General features: G+C 39.5%; 1 protein-coding gene across 1 annotated transcript; it reads left to right on the top strand.

The window, feature by feature from the left end:
- Positions 1–5,341: 5,341 nt before the first annotated feature.
- SLCO1C1 (solute carrier organic anion transporter family, member 1C1) lies at positions 5,342–25,707 on the top strand. Its single transcript, XM_009709020.1, has 14 exons — positions 5,342–5,452; positions 6,410–6,551; positions 6,659–6,791; positions 8,244–8,374; positions 8,583–8,729; positions 13,248–13,346; positions 14,152–14,388; positions 15,551–15,715; positions 17,316–17,511; positions 19,865–20,030; positions 21,558–21,739; positions 23,183–23,247; positions 24,588–24,705; positions 25,485–25,707. Exons 1-14 carry the CDS (start codon positions 5,342–5,344, stop codon positions 25,705–25,707), a joined length of 2,115 nt encoding a protein of 704 aa, XP_009707322.1.

Raw genomic sequence — 25,707 nt, forward strand, 5'->3', positions numbered from 1 at the left:
TTAAGTGGCTGCGACACAAAATAACCTCCTGGAGAAACGAGCTGGCTGAGCACAGGAACGTACACCCACTCGCTCTGAATGTCCTTACTTGTCCTCAGCCACAGAATATCTTGCACCCGTTTGATGCGGTTCATAACACACGGAGGGCGTTGATGTGCAGCCAGCCAGGCGCATCACATCAGGGACACCGTGTCCTGCTTTGGGAACACGGGTGGTGGTGCTGTGCGGTGCAGCACCCAACCAGGCTGGGGAGGCAGCTCCCTCCACTACAGCTGCTCCGGGGCTGTTTGCAGGGGGCTCTAGCACCCACCTCCGAGCACCCGCCGCTACCAGCCTGCTGCAGCCAGCCAGCCTTGGATCACACAGAAAGCAGCAACAACAAACACTTCCTTGCTGGTGACCTGCTCTCCTGTTTTTGTTCCATGCTACCACAGGCCTTGCAGAACAGGTTCCCAGTGGGCAAGGGCAACGTATAGCCAGTTGTCAGGCTGGTGGCTGACACAACAGCCCATGCCACCGTGTGTGGAGAGGCACTGATGTGTGGTGCTGATGCTGCTCTCTGACAGCGTGCGCTCGTGGGCTGCCCAGGATCCGGCAGCTGCGGCTTGCCTCCCCAGGACTGCCCTTCCATAACAAGGGCCCTTTTACTAATCTGTTAGCAGCTGCCGTATCACAACTGAGTTGCACGGACAGGCGTGATGGCAAATGCTGTCACAAACACCGGAGCTCCGTTTGCAAAAGCTATGGAAGACTATTTTTATGGGAGTGCTGAAGTCTTTCATGGTGGGATTCATTTCCTCTGACTTTCCATTGTCAAAAGGTGATCTTGCTGTCCAGCCTTCTTTCACAGCCATATCTGGAGCTCATTTCATCTCATACCTATAGTAAGTAGCTAAAATAGACCAGATAACTCACATCTCTGGAAGTACTTGTTTTTCCTCCTCTGACTGTAAAAAGAAACTGATTGAGTGGCTCATCTGGCAGTGACTGCACTGAATCCACACTCCTGCCTTTTAAGTGGATCCTACAATCTGTGTGCGACAATCATGAGATAAATTTCTTTGTTTTCAACTTTAAAATGTATTTATCGAAGTGCTGATGGGATTTTTCTTGGTGTCTCATTTTGAGAACTGTGCCTCCTCTCCTGATAGACAATGGCCTTGCAGTTACCGTTCCAACAGACTTCTGTTCTTCCACCTGGTTGCAGGCGGACAGCCATGATAAATAGGGGACCCATTGCTAATGTTCATATATGTTTTTCCTCAAACTTTGCAGTATCATCATAGTTAAAAACAATCCAAATGCAGGTTGTAATATATGTCATTTTGAAATTACCAGATGAAGCAAATTCTGATTTATTCTAGTGATATTCTGGTGAATGAATCTAAGTGTTGTAAAGATTTTTTTTTAAAATAATAATTAAGATGTTCAGAACTAGGCAAAGATAACTGTTCTTCAGCTAAATAAAAGTATGAGAATGAATCAGTTTATCTGAAGAATAGATTTGATTGATTGCATTTTCTGTATTCTGAATTCTTTTAAGATGAAGTTTCAATATGTACATTTTTCTCTTGTGTTAAAAATAAATTAATTAAACAAGAAATTAGCATTTAAAGACTAATGCAGCAACATTGCAATTAAAACCATTATAGAAAATAATATTTTTCTGTGTTGCATATATTCTTACTAAATGGTAGAAATGATCTGTGTTTGATTTGCTTACTGAGTATCTGGTGACAGCATAGAATCCCGCTGGCAAAATAGAAAAATTTAAACTTTAAATAAAGACCCATAATAAATCAATAAATATATAATCATTGCAGTAAAATTTGTAAAATTCTATCAAGCAAAATCCAATAACAACTGTGAATATGGCAGATAAAATTATTGTCTGCAGTTAACTACCAAGCCTCAGGGGAAATTGAAAATGTGCATATTTTTGGATTATTTAGAAATCACTGGAATGGTCCTTTAATGAGATGCAAATCTGATTTTGTAATTCAAGTTTCTGCAAAAGTGAGCATCATGCTATTAGATGCAACCAGATGACCAAACCCCATTTCTTGGGACTCTCTTGGTAATGCCTGGAATGGCTTCTGAGTCAGAATCTTTCCTTGCGCTGGAGCGCTCTGCTCTAGAGAAGACACAGATTAGGTGAGTTTGCAGTCTGTGTGTGCCCTGTTAGACCTAAGAGCTGATTTTCTACTTGTGGTTGGTTAGGGTGTGAGAGCTGGCCTAGCTGTGGGTAATATGCTCACTGGTTTTTTTTGGCCAGTTTGTAGTCAGCTTAGAGGGATAGCCATGTCATCCCGTGTCTCCTGTTGGCACCTGCAGGAGCTGCTTACGGTTGTGTTAAATAATCCTGATTTACAGTAGGCAGGGGGTCTGACGAGAGGCTGTGATTTCCTAAGGGCATCTGCTTCTCTTTAGGTCTCCACGAGGGTAGCTCTTTTGCACCTCTGCATTGGGGTTGTGACACAGAGGGCCCATACCAGAAACTGGCAGATGTCAATACGCAATTCATGCCCTTTGAGAAGCTAAGTCATCCCTTAGTATCTCTGCTGATCCTCATCAAAGGGACCAAGAAGTGCAAGTTACTGAGGCTGGAGGTAAGACACTTGGAAAACTGAGCCTAGTCTCTCAGGGCTCTTGGGCATGAGCCGAGCCACTCTATGGCTGTTGGGGGCATGGTAGGGGCATGGTAGGGAGTCTGCTTTGGAGTGGTGCTTAAAGCAGCTTTAGTGTTTAGACTTTAGGAAAAAAAAAAGAATGAAGAAAACAGGCTGTTCCTCCAGGGAGAGCCTGGCACCACTAGCATGCTGGCAAGTAGGGTGCCAAAGTAATGACAACACAAGAAACCTACCTTCTTTTGTAAAGCTTTTGTATCAGTGATTGTGGGAAAGTTTTGCAATCGCCGTAAGAAGTAAATCCAAGGTTTAAAAAAATGCGGTAGAGTGCTCCACTTCTTGGAGTAGGCAGCGCTTTTGCTGTGACGTTGTGCTGGCTTCAAGCCTGAAAGCTCGAGGGCACGGGAAAGAAACAGCCTGACAGTGCAGTGGCACAAAGTAAGTTCTCTCTCTCTGCCTCTCCCTGTCTCTCCCCACCCTCCCTTTCTGCTTCTTTCCATTTGTTTATTTGTTTGTTTGTTTGTTTAAGTGTTAAGTGCTAGTGCAGGACAGACTAGGCTTTTTGTACATCTCAGTGTCACTAAACTTGAAAGGGATTATGTAAAATGCAAAGGTATAATTCTGCAAATTATATATTTTTTTAAAGGATAAGCAATGATGTGGACAGTGGAATGTTTTATCCCTCCATACAAAAACTATTCATTAGTATTAATTAGTTTAAAAAATGGTCATAAATGTATTATTTTTTCTTGCTTCATTTAAAATTAAATACCACTGGTGTCAATGATTCACTAGTTTGCCAAAGTTCAGATTTTTATAGAGTGGTCATGGAAAATGTTGTTTTTTCATTAGGCATAAGAGAAGCGTTTATGAAGTTTAACATTTTCTGTAAATTTAAGGTCGATTGTTAGGCTGGCAGTATAACATTAAATATCATGAAAAGAAAACTATGTCACTAATTTAAATACTGTTTATTTAGCAGTCAGATGTTTCACAAAGTTAATCATCAGCAAAATACAAATCAATAAAGAATGTATTTGCTTTAGAGAACTCTGTCCTTCAGCTCCCATCCTGTAAAGATTGGGGTAAATCTGAATTCGCCGTACTTTAATTATCTAGAACTTCTTTTTTCAATGCTCTTTGATTTGTGAATTGCTGAAGATGGTCTAAGGAAGGTTAGATCCCTTTAGAAATTTCATATGTGGATCACTCTGAAATGTACACGTGTTTGCTTCTTATGTTTGGTGGATCCTATTGGAATAGGATTTGGAACTAAAAACTACAAAATTTAAGTTAGATTGCTTATGAAGCTTTCTATCTCTTTAGTAGACATTAGTGCCTATTCGTAATCATTAGGAATAACTTTTGAGGGGCTGTTGAGTTGCTAAGGAAGTGTTGTCCTTTCTGTGCATAAGAGAAATTTCTCAGGGAGTCCAGGTTGCTCCTGGGCATCTTTCTTGGGAACTGAGCTCTCCAGAGGAACAGAGCGACGTTTGCACATTAGCCCAGGACCCTGCCACACCCCTACAGCCCCCAGTGTTGGAAATCCATCACAACTCTTAAATGGCCTCCGCTCATGGGTAAGCTGGCCTCTGAGGCCTGCAAGAGGGAAACTTTGAGAAGTTCCCAGGGGAATTAAACAGAGTGGGATATCTAAGATCCCAGTGTCTTGGGGGCAAAATGTTACAGACCAGTTTATTGACCTATGTTCCTGTATATTCCTCTAATACATGTGCCAACGTGTATTGGAGCTAAGTAATTGATTTCAATATTACTGCACCAGTTTTCTAACAGAGGAACTTGGCAGTAACTCTTTTTGACTTGTTATCATTCCAGATCTCTCTATATTAGCTGGTTTCCCCTGATCAACTTAATCTACATCAACCAACATAGCTAAAATGACTCCTTATATCAGAGCCAATTTTTAAACTGAAGACATTGACAGTCTCATTAAAATAGCTACATTTATCATCTGTCTTGCAGGAACTTGTGGAGGCTTGTGGATTAAAGATACTTATTATTTGTTTCTTTGAATCAGTGCCCTCTTTTTCCCTAGTATATCTTGACCTAACGTATCTCTTACCCTATTTTCTTCTCAGTCATCATTTGTAGTCTGATTCTACAAACATTTATCCAAAAAAAATATGTTACTCATAGGCATGTTGAGAGAATGGTACAGAGTAGTGTTCACTATTTCTGCAAATTCATAGATTACACAGTTAGAGAAAATCCTTATAAATATAGCATTAAATCAGGAGGCTACTGGATCATATCATTTAGCCCAGAACAGTGATCAAAAGGAGGTATCTAAAAGAGAATATAAGAATTGGTTCAAGCATGGTGAAGATGTTTCTCTGACATACTCTCCGAGCCTCCAGCTGCCTAGAGACTTTCCTTCTCTACAAAGATTTCTAAAAACTGTCAGCAAGTTGCCCCTAAATTTTCCATCTATCCAAGAAGGTCCTGAAGTCTTTTATAAAGCAGATTTCACAAAGCAGGTGCACCAATCCTTAACTCATTACAATGACACTTTGAACACTCTTTGAATATCCCTCCTGAGGAAAGATGTCAATGTGTAGACATCTCAAGTAGCGTCTCACTATCTAGTATGTCTGAAAAACACTGGAACTTTTATTCTTATGCAAATAATAGTTTATCATAGTGATATTTTCCAAACAGGAACACCTGCATATCAGATCTGGAGGAGGAAAACCATGGACAGGCCAATGACTGCTGGCCAACTTAAAGACAAGTCATTCTTCCAGGATAGCGATGGCAGTGCAGTTCCTACCAAGAGCATGTGCCATAATTGTTCAAAGCTAAAGGTATGGAGAGAAACCCTCACCATATATTTTCTCTGGAATACTGAAATGAGGTTGTAGCAAGGCAGGGGTTGGTCTCCTCTCCCCCGTGACTAGCAATAGGACAAGAGGAAACGGCCTCAAGTTGCGCCAGGGGAGGTTCAGGCTCGACATTAGAAAGAACTTCTTCACTGTTAGAGTCGTTAAGCATTGGAATGGGCTCCTCAGGGAGGTGGTGGACTCACCATGCCGTGAGGTGTTCAAAAACCGTTTAGATGTGGAGCTTCAAGACATGGTTTAGTGGGTTTAGCGGGCTTGGTGGCATCAGGTGTATGGTTGGACTTGATGATCTTTGAGGTCTCTTCCAACCATGATGATTCTATGATTCTATGATTCTATGAAATGACAATTTGAAGTTCTATCAAAATTCAGTTAGTTCTCTATGACGCTGTTTGACACTACATGTGTCAGAAATAATGCTCTAGGTTGTGATTCCAAGCACATAGATGTCAGTAAATGTGTTCAGAAGTTAAAAAGTGAGGCCATATTTTACTAACGAATCATTTAGAGGTGTGCTATAGTCATAGTGATAGTTGCAGCTATATCTTTTAATTCATGTTTTTTAGAACAGGAGAAGTCTCGGTAATAAGACATGCCGTAATAATAGTACTAGTAATGAACAACTTTATGCTGCAAGTTTTCCCTAGGGAAGGAAACGACTAAACCAGTATGTAGTAGGAAGGTAGACGGTGCACACAGTCAATATCAACTTTCTTTTTCTTGCAGTAGAAGAGACTTTGGAGGCCATCCTGAAAGAGAAAGTAAAATCTTCTGTTTTAATGAAAACAATAGGAAGAATCTCTTAACAGAGAATTAGAAAACAAAGCACTTGATTTTTGTGTTTCTTGAGTAGGTTGCTCAGGCATCCAGCCATGAAGAAAAAATTGTTTCTTTGCAAACTCAATTATTTTCTCTCTTCAGGTATTTCTTGGAGCTCTAGCTTTTTCCTTTTTTGCCAAAGGATTTTCTGGAAGCTACATGAAGAGCATGTCCAGTCAAATTGAAAGGAGATTTGAAATCTCATCATCAATTGTTGGCATTATTGATGGCAGCTTTGAGATAGGTATGAGTACTTTCTCTGAAATTGGATAAATACTGCTTATTAATATATTTTTCCCCTTAAAAAATATCTTTTTGTAATCCTACTGGTTCTCTCTCCTGTTGATGCAGGTAACTTAATGGTAATGGTGTTGGTGAGCTACCTTGGACCAAGAGTTCATCGACCAAAAGTAATTGCTGTTGGATGTCTCATCATGTCCTTAGGAGCATTTTTGTCGGTGATGCCTCAGTTCCTAATGGGACGGTAAATATGGAGAGTTTTCACATTATGCACTAATTGAAATTGACCATATGAAGTGTGTTTTAATCATATACCTGAGTTGAAATCTTGACAATAGTAGTTTCTTCCAGATAACTGGAAAGTTTTAATATGTGGGTTTTTTAGTATTGACTTTCTGATTTCCTCTCTGAAAGCTTACCTCTTTCTACAGCTAAGTAAGAGGGAAACCTCAGGTTTCTACAGAACTTATACATAATTAGGAGTAAAGTGGGTTGAATTTGTCACCTGGAATGGATATATATAGATAAGGGTTTTTTTCAGCTCTTTTTTTATATACTTCAATGAACTGTGTTGAGATCTTTATGGAAGAGGGTTCTTTCTCCATAGTAGCTATTCTTGCTAAGCTCTTTAAAATCATGAAGATTTGTATCTATGTCCACTGAACTCAGGGAGAGTTAAATATATAAATACTCCTTCACATCTAAGCTTTAGTGCTTACGTAGTTGTCAGAAGCAGTTCACACCTCTCCAATCCTTTGGCATCCTTACTGTACAGCAGTTGAAAATAAAACCCCTCTGTCCCTCAAAAATTAAAATTTATTTGCTCATCTTCTTTAGTTCGGAGACCAATACCTGTGATAAGGAAGGTATGGAAAGAATTATATCTGGGGACCATGGTATGGAAAGTGGCTGCAGTCACTACTCTGCTTGGGAACCTGCACTACAGGGGACAGCACAAGCTGGAAGCAGAGCTATGGAAATCTCTCATTTAAACCAAACTCACAGACAGGTTCTGAAGATTTCCCATTCTCCAGAACACTGAGCAAAACTCAGTGGCCATGGGGACCTCGCTGTCACCCAACACAATATTAAAGGTTACCACTTGATTGCACAGTCAGAGGGAATATCTGGTCTCCATTTATCCCAGCGTATCATAAATGTGCTCAAGCAGGCTTCAATTTACTTAGCAGGTTTGCTGTAGTAGCCAGCTGCCTAAATATAGACAAACTGGCACAGGTGTTTTGCAGCCTGTGTTAATCTCTTTATAGACAGAGATAGGTTACTGCTGGATCTTTAGCCAGCTAATTTTAAACTACCACAGAAATCTCTATGTTACGTGTCTGTCACATAAGTAAGAAATCGGTGGCAGTGTGGAAAAACATCAGCACTGTGGTATGTGGACAGATGTGGATGGACTCTGCCTCTGTCCTTCAGTCTAAAGAATGATCTGTTAAGCCCTTGAAGCAACTTTTTTGCTCTTTAGCTTCAGAAAATACTGGGGTTAGAATGGTCAGAGAATTTTGTAAAGGTATGAAGATACCTGTCTTTTTTTAAACAAAAGCACTGGAAATGGGTTGCCCCTCCACTTTACCTGCGTGTATCAGGAGTGAACATGTACGAACACAAGGCTCATACACACTTCCTGCAAATCAGAGTCTTTCATGTGTCAGTTGTATTTTACATAGTTGTTTTTCAGTTATAATTATGAAAGGATAACTGTTACTGTGGACAACTCCTCTACAAGTGTATCAGCTTGCTCCCCAGCATCATCTGAGGGCCATCCAGTCACAGACGCTACAGAAACACCCAGTGCAGTGAAAAATTTTGGTAAGCAAAAGCTCTGATGCTGGGTACTCTTCTTCTGCTTGTCCTCATTTTATACACCCTCTTTTACTGGAAAGCAATAAAAGCCCATTAGAAACCATGATACCCACCCTATAATGAATGTAAAAAATGTATTTTATGTTATTTTTCTGTTGCAATAAAGTACTGTCAGAATTATGTTCACAGAAATGTAAATGTTTATGGTCTGCAGGATGTGAGAAAACAACACATTCCTATCTGTGGCTTTTTGTGTTGATGGGCAACCTTTTACGTGGAATTGGGGAAGCACCAGTTATGCCACTGGGGGTTTCATATATTGATGATTTTGCTAAAGAAGAAAACTCAGCATTTTACATAGGTAATATGCAAATGAGTGCTTTTTATGCTGACCATTCTTTTCTTTAACTTTTCTGTAGGCAAGCAAATACTCACCAAAACCAAAAATCTATCTGCTCTATTCTGGATAATTTAGAGTTGTACAGAGACAAAAAAGCAATGCAAAAGAGATGTCATGTTTATTTTCAAAGTATATTTCCCAGATGCTCCTTTTGCTTTCCCCAAGTGGCTTCTGCTACTTGTGCCAGTTTTCTCTGTGATGAAGAGAAGCATAATCAAATAATCATTTCTCCAAAGTGAGAAGTCATATCTGTCTTATCTGGCATATCATCTTCGGTACCACAGCTTCAGAGGATAAAATTCTTCCTAATCACTGTTCCACAGATAAAAGAATGATCCTTAATGTAAGGATCAGTAATGTAATCACAGTAATGTAAATGTGTTTCAGAAGCTTTTACCTGACTCTGAATTTTACATGCAGCACACTTCTGATGAAAGCTTTTTAAAGTCCCTGGTTACCAAAAGAAAAATCAAACCCTTGCCAGGGTGTTGTAACAAATCCCTTCTCAGTGGGATGGTGTTGTTGTTTTGATGGAAGGTAGCCTATTGCCCAAGACAGAAAGACTTACACCCAAGCTAATTAATTTATTGCCAAACTGATTTAATAGCGTGGAGTGTTTTTTGGCTGAGGGAGGTCAAAACTGCTCCCTGAAGTGAAGCTGAATTGACCATAAATATAGGAAGACACAGTTTCAGGAAGAGCTCAGTATGTAATGCTACAGGGTAAGGCCATTGTAAATGTCTACTTTTGGGGATGAGGAAATCTGCAGGTTGAAGAAAATGAAAGTATTGCGAAGGGAGCTGAGAAAAACAAAAGTTTCACTCAACAGTTATCCAAAATATTTGTAATTATCTCTGAACTTCTATTAAAGGTATTTTAAAAAGTTCATCTGAATCTGATCTGGTAGAGATTGCGACAGGTTGGGGGCTATCGAGGAAGTGAGATTAAAAATATAAAGTAAACACAGAGAGTAGTATGGATTCAACCAAAATGAAAATTCATTTGAGTCATGCAAATGAAATAAAGTATTTTGTTTATAGAGTATTAAAATATTTCATTTTAACATTCTGAATAGCAATTTTCAGTCTCTTACTCCATTTTGAGGGACTGACCCAATTTGCCAAAAAAGTGAATGTTGAAATAATCTTTTGCAGAGAGCTGAAATTTCTTTTCTTAACCAACTTTAATTCTTTTCTATATCTGAGTTTTTTATCGGTTGACTGAATCAATTTATGATCAGTGTTTTTGTAAAATAAAATAAAAAATTTCCTGTAATAAAAAAACATCCGTCAAGCCTTGCTGATGAATCTTGACCATTGATCTCATTATTTGGCCCTGAGCAGGAAGTTTCACCTTCCTGTCTCTCCTTTTTCTCCTGCCCTTAGATGTTTTGTTGAGTGAGAACATAAATTATTTTGAGGTAGAGACAGCTTTTTATTAAGTGTGAGTAGAATATATTATTAAATGTCAATAGAATGCGTTAAAATCTTTTGGCAAAGTTGTAGCGCTTTATGAACCAGAGTTGCCACAGGAAGGAACAGAAAAGGAAAGATTTAGGCTGTCTTACAGAATTTAGTAGAAGATGGTAGCCTTTCTGTAGAACTCTGCAAGACAGGAAATGGATTTTCTTTTTCAGGAAATTCTATAGTTTTCAGGCTGAGTTTTACAGAACCTTTTTATTTTATGTAGTTCTATGAGGCCATCAATGTGGTCCTGAGGTGGTACGATGCACTGTACACCATATGCAGTCCTGAAAAGTTCTTCTCTGTAGGGTTACTACTCAGCATGACTGTAAGGTATAATGATCTGACCCTCTATGTCTACATGCTATTGGCATTTGTCAAGAAACAGGAATATCAAGATCTCAGTGGTTTGCTTTGTTCTGAGAGGGGCCTTTGGTGGAGTGACCTTTGAGGACAACAGGTCTGACTGAGAGGTTATTTCATAAATACTCTCCCATGCTAAGCACTTAATTTATTCACGTATTTTATGGTCTTCAGGTGTTTCACTTTAGTTTAGGTGCCTATAAAAGAGTTGCCAATGTACGTATGAGGATTTGACCTATACTAATAAGCTTTCAGTAGTCAATTTTTAAAATGAATTTCTGATTGTATTTGAAACCGAATGTTGACATGATTAATTAATAGCAGTAGCCATCAGCCTTACCATGTAAGAGGAATAATAGGTAACTAAAGATATTTAATGAGGAGTACTTCACTTCCACAGATTTCTTACCAAAGCAGAGGCTTTGAATGAATGAAATTTCGTCACTGACCTGAGCACTAGCATATAGTCTTGTATCTATTGAACCCGTGGCTTCAATAGACACATATCTGAGGCCAATGTATGTTGCAAATTTTAATACTTGTTACGTGCTAAATTACTCATCAATACAAGGGCTTGGATGAGCTATGTCAATATGCAGCAGCTGATTAACTGATAAGTCTGGATGATTTACTGTTTGTGGTTTAGTCTGTTTATTAATTGCAAAGAAGAACTATTACAAAAGAAAATCCTAAGAAAATATCACAATGAACTTGTTTTGTATTGTGATAAAACAAAACCAGTATATTATCTTAGTGCAAGTTATTCTTGAATTTAAAGGGTATGCAAGTGTGATATTTATTTAAAAACTATACATATGCAAAATTATTGCACATATACTTCTTAGCTTATCTGACAGCTTATGGTATCTTAAAGAAATATACTGCATACAGTATACAAGTCCATTGGTATGGATGTGCTGGTTTTTATCTGTTTATTCTAGAAATTTGCCACTGAATAATTGAACTTTGGAGATGAGCTTGCATAGTTCTGAGTAGTAAGTTCTACTTTAGACTCACTGGTAGATGAACATAAAGAGCTAATTCTTGGCTTCTAGTGTCAAAATCCTGACACTGCAGAAGTCAGTAATTTTGGAAGCATCAGAATTTAGTCTAAAAGGCCAGATCTTCCATTGAAGTGAAATGAGAGAACTAAATGAAAGCAATATGCAATTGAAGCAGTAAAGCAAAGATGAAAAATCATATGGTTAAATTGTGCTGTAAGAATTTATTACAGAAATCCTTGATCATAAGCTGAGCAATCACTATATTCAGAATACAGCTTGCAAAACCAACAGGAGAAAAATCTCTGCACTAGAACAATACAGTAGGATTTACAGGGCATAGTGGTGAATATGGGGAAGAACTGACAGGCACTTGGTCAAGAATTCATCTTTTTCTAATAGAATTAAACCTTCTGCAACTTCAAACAGCTGGCAGTTCCATGCTAGAATTCAGAAATCTAAATCACTGAACTTTTTTGAAACTGTTACCCTCTCACAACTAAACTTCCAACAGATCAACACAAGTGACAAGGGAATGTGAGGACCTATGCTTGAATTATTTTGAGGATATATTTATTTTATGTTGATTGCCAGCAGTGAGCATCAAAATCAAATTGCACTGTATTTACATACCCAGTCAGCAAAATGCAATCCTAGCTTCCTAGGTTTTTTGCTAGCCTTCACAGCTTCTTCATTTGCTCCTAGGGGCATCCCACCTTCTTCTGATCCCATGTAATCTCCTTTGTAAGCAGAGACAGAGTGGAAGGCGCAGTGAGCCCAGTAGCAAAACTGAAAGCTGCTTTTAAAGAGGTCATCAGCTGATCATTAGATTTCCTGATTTTTTTTACAACCGCAGAAGTATGTATTAACACAACCGTTAGCTGATTTGCTCATTCTGGTGCTGTATGAATCAACAAAGATTCTGTCTAATGAGCTTTGATTGCACACAGGGATACTTACATCTCCTTGTTGCCTACTGAAAATGTTCTCAGGGTCCTGTGCCTAATTCCATGTGCATGCACTTCTGTTGTCCCTGTCATCCTGATGTGACTCCAAACTGGAAAGATGTGCCTTATTATATGCACATCATCAGATCAACTACTGCTACTTAAAATTAAACTAGGGACCTGAACACATAGTACAGGGGAATGTCCTGACTTCTGCAATCACAGAACATCATGCAAGCTGTAAATAGAGTTGCAGGTAAACTTATGATACCTCCAATGGGGCTAGAGTTGTATGTTCATTGGTTAACCACCACAAGCTGAACAATGCAACTACAAAAAAATGAAGAGAGAAGTAGGGAGGAAGAGGGATAAAAATAATTGCAATGCTGTTCTCTTTATTCCTATTCCTTCCAAGACACCAATCTTGCCAATGAAATGCCTGCGGAGGGTCCACGTGAGACCATGCTCACTTCGGCAAAGCCCTGTGCAGGAGAAGGAGCCTGCTTCTGCATCGCAGCTAGCATGTTGGCAGCTTATGGCTTATTTTCTTGCTGCTCAGAAGCTTCCCATTAGACAGCCCCTAATAGCCTGTGCCCCTCTTCTTTCTCCTCCTTCCCCTCTCCTTTCCTTGCCCTCAGAGAAGAAGGCGTGCTTGTCCGTGCAGCAGTTTGCTCACTCTCCTGTGCTGCCTCCCTTCTCTTACAGGCCTGGTGAGATCCTCAGGCATGTTTGGGCCGACCCTGGGCTTCCTGCTTGGGTCTTTCTGTGCCAGCCTCTGGGTTGACATTGGCGTTGTGGATATCGGTAAGAGACTGTGGCATGGTGATTACTTGAGAAGATGGCTGTACATACGAACCTGCATGCCAAGAAGCACCTTCCCAGCTTACTACTCCAAAAAGGGGATCTCTCTAGAGGGTTTTTCCTACTCAAAAGCTGGTGTTATTTGCATTTTAACATCTGCCGCATTGCAGTGTGACTGGAATAGCCCTTGATGCAAGACCCCTACCACCACTGCAGAAAAACTTCACACCTCTTTTTATGCTTATGTATGCACTTGTTACACCCTTGCTGTGCAGCTGAGAACAAATGAGCAAATGAAAGGCCATCCCACATTGAGGGAACAGTGAAAGGCCTTTGCTCATGGACACTTTCAATACTTGGGAAAAATTATGTTCTCTTAAAAAGCGTGCAGCAAAGATTTGTATGAAAACTTTCATGGTTCAAATCACTTTCAGGTCTCTAATCCCAGGGAAAATTTTGAGGAACTTCAAGGGAAAACTGCTGAGTTTGGGGATGGAAGAAGGAGGGGACAGTGGGAAATTGAGAAAGGGAGGTTCTTCTCAGGTGTTGAGGGGCCGTCTTGCTGTCACACATTCCCACAGAAAGTGTTGGAAGATTGTGGCAAGGAAATGCCACCATGTGTCTAAATGGAGACATTTATTTTTGACTGCATGGGACTGATTTGATACAAGCTGCATTTCAGTTCTTCATACGAAACATAAATCACCTCTGTTCTGGTCTTTAAATAATATATGTAAGGATACCTGTAGTAAGTTTAATTGCTCTGCATGATATTGAATCTATTTTCCTGTCTTTCTGTATTTTATAGATGCTGTCAGCATAAATCCTAAGGATACCCGCTGGGTTGGTGCCTGGTGGCTTGGATTGCTTATCTGTGGAGCAGTCAACTTCATTGCTTCATTGCCTTTCTGGTTTTTGCCTTACTCCTTGCCAAAAGAAGGAGAGAATGAAAACCTGAAGATTAGTCATTTGTCTGTTCAAGGAGATCACAGTAAAAAAGATCCCCCAGCTCAGCCACAGTTAAAGTTCTCAGAGGCGGTAAAAGGTGAAAGATTATTGCCCAAATGTTTGCACGTGAATTCTCTATCATGGGTTCATTCGGACCTGAGCATGGATTTGCACAACCCTCAGCAAAACACACATTTCTGCAGTGCAAATGATGGACAAAAATGCTCTTTTTAATTTGTAATATTATAATTACATGCTAAGGGTGTGTTTCAGTCTTCTCCTTATGTCAGACAACTGGAAAAAGCTCATGCTGTTACTTTGAGCACCAGAGATTCTCAGTTCAACATGGTAGTTGCCATATGATGTATTACAGCTATAATCCTACAATTATGAAGGAAGAGGGGGAAAACATCCCACTCCCCATTAATGACCAGTCCACAGCTGGCAGGTTACTGTTTCACTGGGGCCAACATATGGGAGGGAAACATGGACTAAGTACTACGTTAGCTGTTGGAGGGATTTCACTGGATTCATAGCTCCTGTGTATGAGCTCAGTGATGCTAAATTAACCTTGTACAGGCAATATCAGACCCAACTACGCATTGCTGGACTCCCCCAAGGGTTTTATTCATATGTGTGTATGAATGTGCACCCCTTAGTGGCTACAGCAGATGTGTTTTGAATTCTCATCTTTTAGGCAAGCATGCCAACAACCAGACTACAGGCTAAATGCAGGTTTTTGTCTTCACTTGAATTTCATGGATTTAGACACTCTAATCAAGGGTCTCAGGAAAGGTTCCAGCCTTTTGCTGGATCAGGTGCTCCCTTTCTCTGAATATCAGCCTCATGTGAGATTGTCGTGTAGTTTGTGAAGGCTTCTGCTTTAGGCACCAAACTTTTCACCTGGTACATTATAGAGTGTTAATGCTCCTCTAGGGACACTCTCCTGTACAGGCATTGAGAATCAGTGTTGCAAGCCTTAGTGCCTTTGAATAGTCCCGTGTCACGCACAAGATAATCTAAGATTTCTGATTCCCAGTTCAGCGTCCACTGTGCCATTCAGCCTTGCTGCTCCTATAAGTCATGTGTTGGCAACGAGGAAACTCTCAGTTGAGCAAGCGTGTGTTTTGATAGGCAAAGAATTATAATCTGCAATACAGCCAGTAATTAAATCAAAGTTAGACTTATTATCTAAAGGATGTCAAAAGAACTGTTCTCTGTGTCTAGCAGGGTGTACAGCATGTAACTCTCCATTGCAGATTTCTTCCCAGCTCTGAAGAAGCTGTTTGGAAATCCAGTTTTCCTGGTGTACATCTTCCTCACTATTCTGCAATACAATTCTCTTGTTGGGTTGATAACTTATGAGACAAAGTTTATGGAGCAGCAATTTAATGTATCAGTGGCAAGAGCCATCTTTCTAATTGGTAGGTACCTGTCCTTCTTTTTTAGAAGGAGCTTCTGTGAATTATTTTGGTTAAAAAAAGTACATAGTGGTTTATTAATTTTCCTACCATATTTTGAAAGTGGTTGTTGATTTTAGTGTTAATTTCCCTGGTGTTCCTAATTTAGTGAGCTAGAGGATTATTAGAACTGGGTGGAATTTTTTGGCTGAAGTTTTTTTCAGAGTGAGATTTGCGTTATGAATGTGTCTGTTTTCATGAACAAAAAACACACATGAACTGCAACTAAGTAACAACTAAAAGAAAAAAACATATAATTTAGAAAATGTGTAATGAAATGTGTGGTTTTCCTTTTCAGAATAACATCTCAGTATAAATGTTCTTCCATTATGATTACAACTACAAATTTTATGAGCAGTAAGAAACTAAAACTAGCGATAGGACAAGAGGAAACGGTCTCAAGTTGCACCAGGGGAGGTTCAGGCTCGGCATTAGAAAGAACTTCTTCACTGTTAGAGTCGTTAAGCGTTGGAATGGGCTCCCCAGGGAGGTGGTGGACTCACCATGCCAGGAGGTGTTCAAAAAACATTTAGATGTGGAGCTTCAAGACATGGTTTAGTGGGTTTAGCGGGCTTGGTGGCATCAGGTGTATGGTTGGACTTAATGATCTTTGAGGTCTCTTCCAACCATAATGATTCTATGATTCTATGAAAATGTAAAATTTCGAGTAATTTCCTTCAGCTCGAAGCTCTTTCTCTATTTGCCAGTTCCCTCAAAAGTAAGTTCTTTGTAGTGTTCTACAAAAAAAGAATGCTGAAATATTAATCTTACAGTGATTAATATAGTCTCATAACCTGGCAAGAAAACCAGGGTATTTGAGGTCATTGCAGATTTGATATTCCATTACTTTAATCCAAAGGCACCTTTCTTTGCTGTGGGTCAGGTACAAATATGGGAAGAACTTTCTTTTTCCTATCTTTTTTTGGATGCAGGGAAAGTTTTACAAAAACAACATGACCAAAAAAACCAACCAAACAAAAATCGACACAGACAAAGGCAAACCCCTCACACTAAAACCTCGTAACAGCTCTTTATTTAGCATGTAAATGTTAGGGCTGAGTTTGTGAAATGCAGAACAGATTAAATCTAAATCCAAAACTTTCCATGATTCACTCTCAGAGCAAAATGGAATCCAATGCAAAACCAGGTACTGCTTCCTTTCGTGTTCTATTTTGGAGATTTTTTTGTGTAACTTTCAGAAAGTTTAATGTTTTCTTTTAGATGAAGAAGTGCCCATGAGCTAAGACATTTATCTCATTTACTCCAGTTTCTAATGGGCACCTATGTAAGTTTTATTATGTCAGTATATATACAAACAACAGTGTAGTAAAAAGGTAGGGAATATTGAAGAATTAAGCTTTTTAAAGTTGTAACATGACTTGAAAGAAGATGAGGAAGTAAGCAAAATTGCTTAAAGGTAATAAAAACTCTTAGAACCTCAAAGGATCAGTTTGAAAATAGGTCAGTATCTGATATTTTGGAAACTACTAGAACCAGATATTTATTCTAAAAAGGGTCAATGCAAGTGACAGCAGTTAACATTTTTATTATTTTCTGTTTGCAGGTGTGATACTTTTACCCATCACAATCCTGGGGATGTTTCTAGGAGGCTTTCTGATCAAGAAATTCAAACTTCACATAACTGAAATGGCAAAGTTTGCATGCATCACCTTTATAGTAGCATATTTGTTAAACCTCTTGTACTTTACATGCAGCTGTGAAGTGCTTCAGGTGGCTGGTTTGACAGCACCTTACTCTGGGTTTGTAACTCCTTGGGTTTGTGTTAGTTGTGTCATTTGTCATGGTTGGTTCCTGCCCTGTGCAGAACTTGATGCACACACCTCTATTCCTCTACTGTCACAAACTTATCTGGGTTTATAATCTCATCTGGGCTACAAACCTTCTACTCTAGAAAACATTTTGATTTTATTTTGGATAAGTTCTGAAATGTGTCTTCTCTGTTGATTTACTGTAGTATATTGCTATATCCTTTTGCATAAAGAAAAAAGATGTGTCTGTTTAAAGACAACAAATTTTTGTTGAAATTGGCCTGTATTAGGTCATCTGCTAGTGTCAATCAGTGTGGTTTCAGCCAGAGTTCAGGAGCTATTGTGATTATATCATTTTACCACTCCCTTGGTGGTGATACACACAAGAAAACCCTAGGTTTTGAGATAGACTTGTCAGGCTGAAATGATACCTAGTGTTGGGGATGGGCAGAATATCCTGATTTAGTTTTTCAACTTTTGTTTAAAATGGACATTTCTTTTTATAAATTGTTTATTGCCAGATATCGACAATATACCTCTATATTCTGGAAAATTGCTAATTAAGATGAAATTTATCACAGGCAAATGAAATTTTTATATTCTATTTCAAAGCTTTCATTTAAAGCTGGTCTCCTCCTACCATGCAGGGAATGGGATGTAAAAAAAGTGTTGAAAGTGGCTTCCCCATAGTCCCCCAGTGGCTTTACCTCTAGAAGAGACTGTCCTCTAGATCTGTAATTGCCAGCCTGCATGGGGAGTTACCAGCCTGCCTTGGTATCTGGAGCTGCTGACCCGCGTGTGTCCGTTTTCTCAGCTGGGAGGTAGAAAGTGGTCATGTGTGTGCTGCCCAAACAGATGTTCCCCCTCCCTTACCAGGACCATGGTCATGCTTTCTTGAGAACATTTTGCTGACTCTAGCAGCTGCCACAATTGCCTACTGTTTAAATTTAGCTCAGTCTGGTCCAACAAATTTCAAGGGATTTTAAAGGATTAAACTGAATGCAGCAGGGCTTGCTAGGTTTTCGATTCAGACAGAAACTCAGTTGTGTGTTTTTTGAAATTGAGCCGAAGTTCAGGGAAACATCTAAGTTGTCTCGGCAAACCTGACACCCAGTTCAACATTGAGGTTAGTTACATTAAAGATGTCAGAGGTTTGTGCAGTGGAGTTAACTCTGGTTGAGTGCAACATCTGATACTGTAGAGTGAATTAAAAATAAGCAGATATATCAAGACCGCAAATACTGAAAGAGCAATTACAGTCTCTCCAGGAGAACTCAGACTGGAGAATTTAGCATGTGCTAGGATTGTTATGGTTATGCGACTCATGTACTGTTTTACCTGTTTAACAATTTGTAGTTGAAGGTGAGCAACAACCTAACAAGGGCTAAACCCCCCAGTTACTTTCCTTTCTAAAAGACTTAGCAGAAATGTAGCCCCCTCGAGGTGTGTTTTTGGACTGAGGGGTAAGGAGGAAGAAAAGGCAAATTTTGAACACTTTTTCCTTTATATGGTGGGTGACTTCAAAGCAGGGGTGATTTGTAGATGGTGGACTCTTAACACTTTCTGAAAATTGAGCCCTCCTACCATACCCTCAGAATCGCTGGCCACTTTTTAAATTCTCAATTCTAGTTGTCATCTGCTTATTTTAACTCCTTGGGATCTGATTTTGATGTTTCTTACAGAAATGTTGGTAAAAGTGGAAGCTATGAAAGTCCATGATAATATACAACAAGAAATGAGATCTGATAAGAAATGAGGCTCAAGCCTGTCCCAGGTGCAGGGCTGTGACTGCTGAATATGGTCAGAGCTGAGACAGAAGCAGCACTTCTCAGACTCATGCAACTTTCATTGCCAGTAACTGACTCTGATCCAGTGAAAAAAAGGTCAAGGACATCTTGCTGCTGTAGTTCTATGTAGTTTTATATCACCACTTCTGTCACCCAAATATGGTATGGTATCTACTGCTAAGGAAAAGCATGGCCAGTCTACAGGTGATAAGATATTCTAAGTATGATTTTATTTTTCTTGGGTTGAACTTTCAAATGAAAAAGTAGTACCAAATATTCCCTCTCAGCCAAGGATACCTAGTTTGCGAGTTCCATGCCTTTTCAGCAACAATCCATAAAAATGTTACTGCTTGATGAAAAATCTCAAGAGAGCTTTGGTGTAGCTGAAATTAGCTTAGTCTCCATATGAAAACTTCACAGTCCTTTGGATGGTAGCAGGTACCTGTCCATGTTGATTGCTTCACTTTCTCCATGTTTTTCCTGACTACTCCCTGATATTTTGTTTGACTATATAATTCAACTGAATAATTCTTTTATTTCTTTCTGTTTTCCTCCAGATTAAAGCATCTTTCCTCCCCCAAAAACAGCTTCATGGCCAGTTGCAATGCTGACTGCAGCTGCAAGCTGGATCAGTGGGACCCTGTATGTGGGGATAATGGGATCACTTACATGACGGCTTGCTTTGCAGGATGTAAATCATCAACCGGGACGGGAAAGAATATGGTAAATACATAGATGGATAGATGATTATTTAGTAAGATCTGTTGTGGTAGGACAAGAGGTAATGGTTTTAAACTAAAAGAGAGTAGATTCAGACTAGATATAAAGAAGACAGTTTCTACAATGAGGGTAGTGAAACACTGGAACAGGTTGCCCAGAGAGATGGCAGATGCCCCATCCCTGGAAACATTCAAGGTCAGGTTGAACGGGGCTCTGAGCAACCTGATCTACTTGAAGATGTCCTGCTCATTGCAGGGGGGAGTTGAACTAGATGACCTTTAAAGGTCCCTTCCAACTCAAACTATTCTATGATTATAGATATAGCTAGATTTCTCCATCTGTTAATTTTTTTGCTTTTTAATTAAGAAATCCTGTAGACGCAACTTTCCATTCTGTATGGTTTAACCTTGTAGAAACTGAGTGAGTGCAAGGTTGCAGGGAGGGTTTTTAAAAGATTTGGGGTGAGCTATTTGGGAAAGACATGAAAAGCTCAGACTCTTAACTTACATTTCTTGAATGATTTTATTTTGATTTTTTAAAATTTATTTTCATCTCGGCAAGATGACTACAGATCCCAGTAGATCTCTTACTGTGTAGATACAGCACAGCTAAGAGGGGTTTGCTTTAGAAGACCTTTACTAGTCTGGTTGTTATACTAGCAAAATCCTGTGGTGTCAACTCATGTGCAGCAGACCCATATAAAATTGTGAGTGCTGGTTTCACAAACTCTTACAGAACATATTGGAATTGCCTGCCATAGCTCAGGAAAGCAAGTCATAACACTAAATGGTACAGCCAAGAGGCCCCGTAAATATACATCTCACCGTTTTGTTCAGTGTATCAGCAGCAAAGCCATTAGCAGGACTTCAAACAATCCTACCTGGGCAAGTCCATTAAAAACAGTAGGTTTGCAGAAGTGTGTGCAAATGATCATGTCTTCTGGCAGAAGCAGAATTGTCTTCATGTGACAATACTGAAGAAGATAAGCAACATTTTCAGGCTTATATCCATATAGCCCAGCAATATTCTCTTGCTTCACTTCAGGGAAATTGGCTTTCAAACCATTTCTTCTGCTAAATTCAGAGGTTATGAAACAGCCCACTTGCAATTCAGTGCCAAATGCTGATTTAGGTACATAATGATAGATATGCATGATTGCATTGTTGGGTCCGCATCTATATTTTTATTGTTACTCATCTACCTCATAGGATTCCTGAGCAGAATGTCTGGGTAACAGTTCACATCTGAATTTTACAGCTTTGACCTGTTTTAAGCATACACAGAGCACCTTCTGTCCTAGCAATGGCATGGCTGAAGCTAGAGTCACAGCTGCTTTGTCTCTGGAGAGGCTCAGAGTGGCTGGAGCATACCAGTGAACTTGGCCATTAGTCTGCAGAGATGATTAGGGAGGTTCTTTCAGTGTAAACAACAGCCTGCCTGTTATGGGGAATGAAAAATCTAGGAACTAAAATAGTTTTGTGCCACTGAATTCTGATTAAATAAATAATTCTTCTCATCTTCTCCTTTCAGGTGTTTCACAATTGCAGCTGTGTGGAAGGACAAGGGCATGGACTTGGCAATTCCTCTGCAGTTTTGGGACAATGCCAAAGAGAAAGCTGTACCAAAGCATTTCCCTATTTTTTAGCATTACAGACTGCATGTGCATTTATTTTAGCCTTAGGAGGCACGCCTACATACATGATTATGTTTAGGTGAAATACTTTACCTTTCCTTGACCATAAAGCTTGGGGAAAGAGAAACAGAATATGATATCTACTATTTCATTCCTATTGTGAGGAATGGCATATGATGAAATTGGGACTCTGAGTCTTTGCCTGTACTCTGGAATCCAGCTCTGTTCAGAGGAACAGCAAAATGCCTGTCAACCAAATTAACTCCAATTTAAGGCTGAGTAGATACTTTGGTGATGAAACAGGTGGGCCTTATGCTGATCCTGAGCATTAGTTTTCACTTCCAATGACAGGGATGTTTTTAACACAGCAATGAACTTGAAATAAGATGCGGTGCTAAGCCACATCCAAGGTGACTATTCTGTTCACATTACTCAGGAAAAAAACATTCACCTTTGTTAAGCCTTGCTGCATTAGAATGTTTTCTGTGTTGTGAGAAGTCTGATACTCCCATTTTTTTGTCAAGCTGGTTTAAACAGAACTATGTCAGCAGCAATAATTTTTTTTATTTTCATTCCTTCAGCTGTAAAGCAGCACTGCTGTTTTATACTGGGAAGAAAAGACAATGTTCTGTGCCTTTTGCATGGAAGTTTCTTTCCACTCATGCTCATGGGTAAACTGCAATCTTCAGTAGTAGTGCACATGACTAGATAACTCTCTTTGCCCAGCAAAGTTAGACTTGTCCATAATCCAGGCATGTGGTAAGAAGAGCTGCACTTAGAAATATTGCAGAAGAATCAGTAGCTTAGCAGGGTTTTCAAAATACTAATGTGTATAATGAGAAGCCTTTCATGTTAATGTTGAAAAGACGATATTCTCCTGTATAAACTCCAGTTCAGGAAACAGGCTGGTTGTAGCAAGTCTCCTTCCTGCCAGCTCAGTGCCAGCTCCTGCTTTATGTGAATACTTCCAGTTCATCTGATGGACACAGGCTGTTCCTCCGTTGGTAGGAATGAGGTGCTTTTGTAGCCAGGTAACTCACGTTCGCTGTCTCTCTGTAAAATGCTAGAGGCAGAGGTGGGTTTTACTTGCATGTAGCCAGCAAGGACTGCATACCCTTGTTCCCTCTGTTCACGACTGCATGATATAGCCCATTCTAAAGCGAGGCACTTTCTTGGAGCTTAGCTTATGGACATGAACTGCCTACTTTTAGTTGGTTGACTTTAATTTTCCCATGCATCCTCTCCCAAAAGTCTTTACAATCTCTTCTCCTTGGGTTCGAGATTGGTTTCTGTAGATTGTCCCATTTATTTCAATGAGAGTTCATCCACTGAAGTCAATGGAAGGAGGCTCTACATCTGAACTTTAACTTTGGTGAATGTTTTCAATTAGGGTTTGAGTGAGCTTTGCTAGGTAAGCCACAATACTCTTGCAATGGGGCACATCCGGATGTTCACAGGGTGGCTGTAGCTACGTTATTCTATTGTTCCCCAAAACAATGTACTATTTTTGTTTCTTTTTTAGATCTGTTTCACCAGACCTGAAATCCTTTGCTGTTGGGATTGAAACTTTAGGTGGTAGAGTACTAGGTAAAACTTCATTCTTTGTGGGCTTCAAGTAAGTAGTCAAAGAGATAGACCAAAGCTAGCTGGTGTAATTCCCTTGCTCCAGATGAGAACAAAAGAAATTTTCCAAAATTTTTCTTTGTTAAACAGACTATGTATTTCAAAATGTTTGGAGGAGCTTGCTATACATTTCCTTATATATCATTACATATTATGGTTATCTCTTCAGAATTTTTTCTATGCAGCAAAGGAATCAGGCAAAGGAAGGAAATTGCATTGTATTTTGTTTTTTTTTTTTTAATTCATGGACACGACTACCTGAGCTTGATCAGTCTGGATATCCTTCACACCGATACTCGCTTCTGCTGACCATTTTTCACTTAGAGGTGCCATGTACTCTGCCTATTACTTTCTTTCTTGTGTATATCTGTAATAAATAATCAAGTTTATCCCAAAGCCATCCCTGGAGGTGTCCAAAAAACATTTAGATGTGGCGCTTCAAGACATGGTTTAGTGGGTTTAGCGGGCATGGTGGCATTGGTTATACGGTTGGACTTGATGTTCTTTGAGGTCTCTTCCAACCATAATGATTCTATGATTCTATGATAAGTATTTGGACATGTAGTCTGCCCTGCCTCTAGCAAACTTTGCCTTATCTTAATTTGTTTGCTGATTTTTGAAATCTTGCCCATGCAGACAAGCCCAAGTAATCATTTGGATCTCTCTCCTAATCTCCATATTTTAGCTGAATGCTGCAGAGAATCAATCTTGTGCTTTTATGAAATGGTTTTCTTCACAAAACTACACATTATCCCTGAAACGGCTTACTGATTATATTAAAGCATTATGACTGTCTAAAAGGAATTCTTTCAGTACTACATAAGTAATACACTTATTACATAGTTGTTTTTGAGCAAGTGCTTAGTTTCAGCCCTGTACACTCAGCTAACTATTTTAATAGCAAACTGTTGTGTAATACCTGAATAGATAGACGGGTATACATAAATATTAATATGCCATGACATGTAATTCCACACCAGGGACTGAAAAATAAATGTTGGTTATATTATTTCTTTAAACAACAAAGTTATAATTCTAATAAAAATGCCATTAAAGTAGTATTACTAACATTTCCCTTGCTGAATATAATAATGCTATAATCTTCTATCCTTTCAAGTCCCTTTAGGTACTTGCTTAAATATTTTCACAAATCTTGGAATCTCAAAGCTGGAGCTGGATGTTTAGTCCCATTTTATGCAGCCGTAATTCCGAAACCCCGAGATTCATTTCCTCATTTCTTTACCTTTACATTAAACATTGAGATCTTCATGTCTGAGATCATGTAATAACAATTTTCTTTGCAGGAGGACTCCCAGCCCCTATTTATTTCGGTGCTTTGATAGATGAGACCTGCTTGAAATGGGGGACAAAAAACTGCGGGGGATCTGGATCTTGTCGGGTATATGACACAAAAGCATTCAGGTAAGCTGAAATCTTCCGTAACGGGTTGAGAATTTGGCTTCTGAGGCAGCTTTGGGCACCGAGGACCAAGCTATTCTTTACCCATGACAACTGTCAACAGGTTGATTTGGATACTAAACCCACCAAAACTCCTTATTTTGACTAGACCTTAAGAGATCAAGTAAGCCAAATAGTTTTGATTCAATCTGACGTATTGCAGTACACTGCCTTGCATCTCCAGAATTAGTTCCTTTGTTGAAGCCTTAGTGCACTGAATAACTGTGATGCTTTGGCTTTGTGGGAGACTGAACAGTTGTGGAATAAGTGTAACACTGAAGATGCTCTTCCTCATCCCTCATTTCTCTGCTTTCAAATGTATAAGACACCTCACAAAACCCACTTGGAGAGGGGACCCAAATGACTGGTGGTGCATTCAGAGCTGCGACCAAGAGCACTGAGTGCTGCCAGTGAAGGGCTGGGGGAAGGGTGGAACAACAGGCAAAAAGCGCTGCCTGGTGCAGCTCCTCCTGTCCCAGCCCTAAAATACGGTCTGCTGGATCGGAGCACTCTTCAGACAGGAGGCATTTCTGCTAGGTGTATAGGACTGATTAGAACCTGCCTGGGACTAAATATCATGAGATTTTTTGCTTTCTGTGTGTTATTTCTCAAAATGTGGAGCAGTACCCGGCTGAGAATAGATGGTTTTGCCCAAACGTATTTGAAATCTTATTTGATTCCACTCAGAATTGGCAAGCTTTATTAGTATAAACGTATTTTGTCAATTTTTTTTTTTTTCCTAGAAATGTCTATCTTGGCCTCATTGCTGGACTACGGGCAGGATGCTGTCTCTTATATATAGTGCTCTCTGTTTTAATAATGAAACGCTTCAAACCGGATGGCAAAGAGATGACAGATATTAAAAATACAGAAAGATCAGCCAGCAAAGAACCAGCTACTGCTGACAAAAAAGAAATCCTTCCTGGTACAAGAACCTCAGAGGAGAGTGAGGAAACTCATATGTAA

This window comes from Cariama cristata, unplaced genomic scaffold (genome assembly GCF_000690535.1).
Source record: "Cariama cristata isolate BGI_N322 unplaced genomic scaffold, ASM69053v1 scaffold17411, whole genome shotgun sequence".
Classification (NCBI taxonomy): domain Eukaryota; kingdom Metazoa; phylum Chordata; class Aves; order Cariamiformes; family Cariamidae; genus Cariama; species Cariama cristata.

What these genes read in the sequence shown, in the direction of transcription:
- SLCO1C1 (XM_009709020.1), top strand. Translation starts at nt 5,342, where the DNA reads ATGGACAGGCCAATGACTGCTGGCCAACTTAAAGACAAGTCATTCTTC. An exon ending in AAGAGCCATCTTTCTAATTG is followed by an intron (nt 15,716 to 17,315) that starts GTAGGTACCTGT and finishes TTCTGTTTGCAG; the next exon opens with GTGTGATACTTTTACCCATC. An exon ending in TTGACAGCACCTTACTCTGG is followed by an intron (nt 17,512 to 19,864) that starts GTTTGTAACTCC and finishes GTTTTCCTCCAG; the next exon opens with ATTAAAGCATCTTTCCTCCC.